The 6,358-nt window shown below is 37.1% G+C and overlaps 1 protein-coding gene across 1 annotated transcript; it reads right to left on the bottom strand.

The window, feature by feature from the left end:
* Nucleotides 1-201: 201 nt before the first annotated feature.
* LOC108301820 (26S proteasome non-ATPase regulatory subunit 12-like) lies at nt 202-1,110 on the bottom strand. The gene has a single exon (XM_037737988.1). The coding sequence runs from the start codon at nt 1,067-1,069 to the stop codon at nt 266-268; it is 804 nt and encodes a 267-aa protein (XP_037593916.1). The 5' UTR covers nt 1,070-1,110; the 3' UTR covers nt 202-265.
* Nucleotides 1,111-6,358: the final 5,248 nt, after the last annotated feature.

The following is a 6,358-nucleotide window of genomic DNA, read 5'->3' as shown; positions in this document are numbered from 1 at the left end:
ATAGAAAAGCATATCTGGGTAAATTATTACACAATTTTTGTGTATTCGGACGACAGAAATGTGTATTTTTGCACCAATTGCAAATGCAAACTTAAAAACGAACTCAGGGAACTGAAAGGTCAAAGGGAGTCTCAAACATATTTACTATTTTAAAATTTAAGACAAGGAAGCTTAGAAAAAACCCCAACATATACACTATTATAACAGTCTTTTTTTTTTTTTAATTACTTCCAATTGTAACTGTTTTCTAAAAGCATTAAGACCTTTATTGTAGATTATGTATCATCTCCTCTTTGGCTATGAGATGTGTAGTTTTGTTAACCAGAGATATGAATGAGTTCAGTTTCTGAGACCAGTCATTTAATAAATTATTTGGATCCTTGGGTCTCTGGAAGTTGATAATTCCTGCTAATCTGTCTACTTTAGCAAAGATGGTTTTGTTAACCACTAGATTTGAGAGAAAGGCTTCAGACTCATCAACAGATAGATCCAGAAGCTGTGCCATCCTTTTCATTGTTATCCGAGTATAATACTTGGCCATTATTCTAACATTATGTTCAACAACTCTGTTCTTCAAGTCTTTCCACCTTTGTTCGCCTTCCTCTGTAGAACCAAAAACATCAGTTGCAGGACTCTCAGGGGAACCTTTTCTTAATTCCATTCCATAGTCCTCAACAAGTGTGCACCAACCCATCAACCCCATTGTGGTAAAAAGCTTTAAAAGATCCTTGTATTTGGGAATTTCTTCTAATTTCTTGTCACCACTTATTCGATGAACCAAATCAGACTGTTCATTGTCGAAAGGAGCCAGGATGACATAGAGTACAACACACTTCAGAGCCTGCTGCCATTTTTCACTTTCTGCCTGTATACAGTGAGTATCATATATTGCTCTGCAGTGCTTACAAATAGACAAATAGGATCCCTCATGTTGATCCAGCTGAATCGTTAAATTATAGTACTTCAACTTTAATTTCTTTGTATTTTCTTCCCGGAAAAATTTGGTGTTAATTTTCTTGCTGATGATTTGTGTTCGAATGTAATTCTTCACAGCTAGGTAGAGCCTCATCTGCTCCAAAATAAATTCCACTCTCTTTCTTTTCCATTGACCCGTAGCTATGAACATTTGTGTACAGGTTTTTGTGTGAGCATATGTTTTCTATTCTCTTGGATATATACCTAGGAGTGAAATTGCTGGGTCATGCATTAACTATGTTTAGCTTTTTGTGGGACTGCCAAACTGTTTTCCACAGCAGCTGTACCATTTTATATTCCAACTAGCAATGAATGAAGGTTCCAATTTCTCCATGTCTTTGCCAGTGCTTGTCTGTCTTTTTTTAAAATTTTAATCTTCTCATTGTGTATGCAGTGGCATCTCACCATGGTTTTGATTTGCAAATAAAATTGTCATCATTTAATGACAACGATAGTGAACATCTTTTCATGTGCTTATTGGCCACTCACATGTCTTCTTTGGAGAAGTGTCTATTCATATCCTTTACTTATGTTTAAATTGGGTTACTTTTCTTTTGTTATGAGTTATACGAGTTGTAAGAGTTCTTTATATATTCTGGTTACAAGTCATTATCAGATAAATGATTTGTAAATATTTTTCCCATTCTGTAAATTGTCTTATTCTGTAAATAACAAGTTATAGAATGGAAGAAAATATTTGCAAATCATTTATCTGATAATATTGTTATCTTCTTGTTTCTTGAGGCACAAGAGGTTTTTAAATTTTGATGTAATCCAATTGATCTATTTTTTCTTTTTTTGTTTGTGCTTTTGGTGTTGTATTTTAGAAACCTCGGCTTAATCCACAAGAGCTTTATAATTTTAGCCCTTAACTTAGATTTAGGTCTATGAACAATTTCAACTTTATTTTTTTTGTATGTGATATTAGGTAGGGGGTCCAACTTGATTCTCTTACATGCGTATATCCAATTGTCCTAGCACAATGTGTTGAAAACCTCATATAGTTTTATAGTAAATTTGTATGAAATCCCTATTCAGTATTTACACTATTATGTATGTGTAAATGGATTTTCTGCTGAACCAAACAGTATACTGTTATTGTTTCCTTTCTTTTTTTTTTTAAAAAAAAAAAACCACCACAAATCTTTTTCTAAGAGTTAACAAATAGCCTCATCGTCTCTTTTTAATTGTTGCTGTTTCTTTAATTACTTTGAATTTATGCCGATATCTTTCCATATTCTACAGTAGTCTCTCTTTTCACAAGAGCAAACCTATCAGCTGATCTATCGTTTCCCAACTTCTTCTGGAGACATCCTTTTGGGTGCCTGCTTCCTTGCACCAATCTACACTTCTGGCTCCTAAAGATCATTCCTATTCAAACTCTCTGCAGAACTCTGATTGCCTAAACACATACTCTCCTGTTGCATTTGTTTGTTTGTTTTTATTGGAGATGCTCCTTGTGCCCTCAGTCCTCTTGCTCGTGTCTGTGTTGGTTAGGACATCTCTTCAATGAATCTTCAGAATTATCACTGCATCTCTCTTCTGTTGGTTCCTGGATCTGGTTTCTTTTCTGTTTTAATTTACTCCCTCATTTTGGTGAACTACAGACTCCAAGAGCTTTCTGAGAAAATGCATAGGGAATTATTATTTTTTACTTTATGTGATTCTTTATTTCTGCCCTCATATAAATAGCTTGGCTGGGATTAGAATTCAAGTTTAGAAACCCTCCTCACTTAGCACTTTAAAGGCATTCTTCCACTGCCTTCTGGCTTTCAGTGCTGCTCTTGAGAAATCTGGGCCATTCTGATATGGTGTCTGAGGCCTTGGTATCTATCTGCTCCATTTCATCTCTCCAAAAGCTTTTATGACCTGATATTCTGAACTTTCATTATAAAATGTATTGTTCTGAATTTGATGTATATTATGCCGAATACTTAATGATTCCTTTCATTCAGGGACCAATGTGTTTTATTATTTTTTAAATTAATTAATTATTTATTTATTTTGAGACAGAGTCTTGCTCTTGTTGCCAAGGCTGGAGTGCAAGGGCATGATCTTGCTTCACCGCAACCTCCGCCTCCCACGTTCAAGCGATTCTCCTGCCTCACTCAGCTTCCTGAGTAGCTGGGATTATAGGCCTGCACCACAAAGCTGGATTAATTTTTTTGTATTTTTAGTAGAGACAGGTTTTCACCATGTTGGCCAGGCTGGTCTCCAACCCCTGACCTAAGGTGATCTGCTCGCCTCAGCCTCTCAAAGTGCTGGGATTACAGACTCAAGCCACTGCGCCAGCTGACCAATGTGTTTTGGTTTGAGGAAATTTCCTTATGTTACTTCTCTAATAATCTCTTCCTCACTCTTTTCTCTTTGCAGAATTTCTATTATCCAGATGTTGGACTTCCTAGATGATCTCTTATGTTTCTTACTCCTCTTCTTGTCCACCTTTATCTCTTCATTTTTCTTTCAGAGGGATTTCTTCAACTTCATTTTCCAGTCCTCCCATATTAAACAAATTTTTAAGCTATTTTTAATTCCAGAGAGTTGAAGTCTTTCTTGTTCTCTGACTATGCCTGTTACAAAACATTACCTTTCTGTTTTTGTTTTGTGGCTACAATATCTCTTCTCATCCCTCTGAGGATATAAACATTAACTCATGTTAAAACTGACTTATTTCCTTGTTTCCTCTAACCTGTAAGTTTGAAGTTACTTCTGTAGCATAACTGGCCCAGAGAAAAATGCTATCTCTAAAAAGGAGGTAATAAAAAAAAACAAAAAACATTTCCTCAAATGTCCAGCAACTCTCAGATCTCCTATTTAAGAGTGAGACAAGGAAAAGCTGAATGGAAGGGGTGTATATATGTGTGTGCGTGCATGCTAAGGTCAGGTAGGACCGACCGGGAGTAGGAGTTGTGGATGGTTGGGTCTCGCCAGAGTGGATCAGGTGGCAAGCCATATTTTGGGGGAGGATGTGCGTGGATAAGGAAGAGCAAAATACCCGTATCTACACTTTTTGCTAGAGTGGCTGAATTTCCCAGTAAAGAACCATCTTATCTCCTGTGAGGAATAGCAGGGAGTAGCTGGAGAGATCTGCTGAAACAATGCTCATTGGGACGTTTGAAGAAATACAGATAGGTCCTCATGTCCCCCCCTTGCCCTATCCACCCAGTTGACAGGGGCTTGGGACTCTAGGAGACCAGGCACAGGGGAAGGTGGTGGTAACTGATTAAAATCTGCACACTGCATGATTACAAGCCCCACCCCATTTCCTGAGCAGCTCTCAGAACAGCAGCAGCCGGATGGCTCACAGCTCCCTGACTCCCCCCACCTTTGGCACTCAGTTCCTGGGTCCTTACCAACGCTCTGCAGGGAAGCAGGGCTATTTCGCACCACAGTCTCCTTCCAAGTCTCACCTTCCCCCACACTGCTAAGGAACCAACACTCCTCTCTGCACTGTCGGGGTTCATATATTAAGGTTTGGGATTTCAGAAGTCTCCAGGCTTTATGAAAGATAGAATTTGTGTTTCCAATTTTTATTTTCCTTTGTTTCTGGGTAATTTTCAAGAGAAGAAGGAGGTAGGAATATCTTTTAGTCTACCATCTTAAAACAGAAAATTCTCCACTGAGTTGTTTTCCAGTGTTTCCTAAAGTAAGGAGACAGGCAAAAGAGAACAGAGGCCCCAGCGGAAGAAAGTCAGTATACAAAAAGCTGTGAATGTTCTGGTGTCTATTTTCAAGACTATGTTAGCATAAGTGACAGTCACACAACCAGTATAATGAGTAAATACAGGATTTTATCCTCCTGGGAGAGCAGTCTAGCACATTTCACAAATCTTTCTTGAGAATCAGAAATCACTCTAACTGCAGGTGAAAATGCCACTGGGTTTTCAGTTATCTCGGGCAGGGTTCCATATTGCAGCAAAAAGAGACACATCTTTCTGAGTCTTTTGAATCGCAAACTCCTTGAAACCTGAGGACATCTGAAACGTACGTGGAAAGTCAGATATATAGATAGGAAAACCTTAAAATCTAGAGTTCAAAATAATTGTCCCAAATACTCAATAAAACTTGGCAAACCAACTGGCAAGGAGAAACAGGCTGTGTAATTCAACAAAGCATTTAGACAAGCAGGGCTGCTTTCTGGCTTTCTGGCATGCAGAATCCATTCAAGTGCCAGCTTTCTCTACAGGTTTGAGAATTATTTCTCTTGATATAATAGTTTGAGTTTCCAAAGTATTCCAGATGGTAGCATAATGTGTCTCCAAATATTGTCCACTTAAAACCATGGATTATAGTTATTATTTAATTAGGCTATTGGTTAGCCTCATGTATTTCTTTCAGAGCTAGTATTTGCATGCTTCATTGAGATAATCTAATCTACTTAGTAAACCTTGTGCTTCCCTTGCCTATTTACAGAGTTTTTGTTCTAAGAAATGTTTTTGAGCTTCAGACTCATACCAGTAAAAGTGACTTTTGCAGCTTTGTCCCCATCCAAACAGATCCATAATGTTACTTCCTAAGTTAGTCAAGGCATCTCTAGGGATTTTATGTGCTTTATGAGGAAATTGTCCAAAGACAGAATTGTATATATATATATATATATATATATGTGTGTGTGTGTGTGTGTGTGTGTGTGTGTGTGTGTGTGTGTATATATAGATCCAGAAAGATCTGTCTCTTTTTTGCTGCAATATGGAACTCTGCCTGAGATAACTGAAAACCCAGTGGCATTTTCACCTGCAGTTAGAGTGATTTTTGATTCAAGAAAGATTTGTGAAATGTGCTAGACTGCTCTCCCAGAAGGCTAAAATCCTGTGTTTACTCATTATACTGGTTGTGTGACTGTCATAGTCTAAAAACTAAGTTTTCCATAGGAATGCCATAAACATAACTTGACTGTGAGATAAATATTTTACATGTTATGCAGTCAGGGTGCTGACTATGTCAAGATACTGAATGGCAGATGCTACACAACTTGGATTTGGAAGAAGGTTAGAATTATTATACTTCCATAACATAGCTGGCCCAGAGAAAAATTCTACCTCTAAAAAGCATGTAATCAAAAGGGAAGAATGTTTATTCAACTGTTTTTAATTTTACCCTTAAGAATATGTCAGATGCCTTTGGGTGATATTTTTCTTTTTTATCTTTATGTATTTCCACATATTATATAATGTCCATGTATCTCCTTCATAGTTGCATTAGGAATAATGAATTCTGCTTTGAATCCCTTACAATTCAAAAGATATCAATGAATTTTTGGGAATTTGCAACAGTAAATATTTCCAACACACTCACAGAGAGGAAAACAAATGATCATCATCTAGTTAAAAATAGCAACAAAAAGTTCCTCTGACATTTAACTTAGTAATTCTACCTTCAATTA

The sequence above is a fragment of the Cebus imitator genome, unplaced genomic scaffold, assembly GCF_001604975.1.
Source record: "Cebus imitator isolate Cc_AM_T3 unplaced genomic scaffold, Cebus_imitator-1.0 Scaffold1, whole genome shotgun sequence".
Classification (NCBI taxonomy): Eukaryota; Metazoa; Chordata; class Mammalia; order Primates; family Cebidae; genus Cebus; species Cebus imitator.
Note: the sequence above shows the minus strand (reverse complement) of the source record. Positions and strands in the feature narration are given on the sequence as shown.

Excerpts from the sequence above, each read along its gene's own strand:
- LOC108301820 (XM_037737988.1), bottom strand. The coding sequence starts at position 1,069 with ATGAGGCTCTACCTAGCTGTGAAGAATTACATTCGAACACAAATCATC.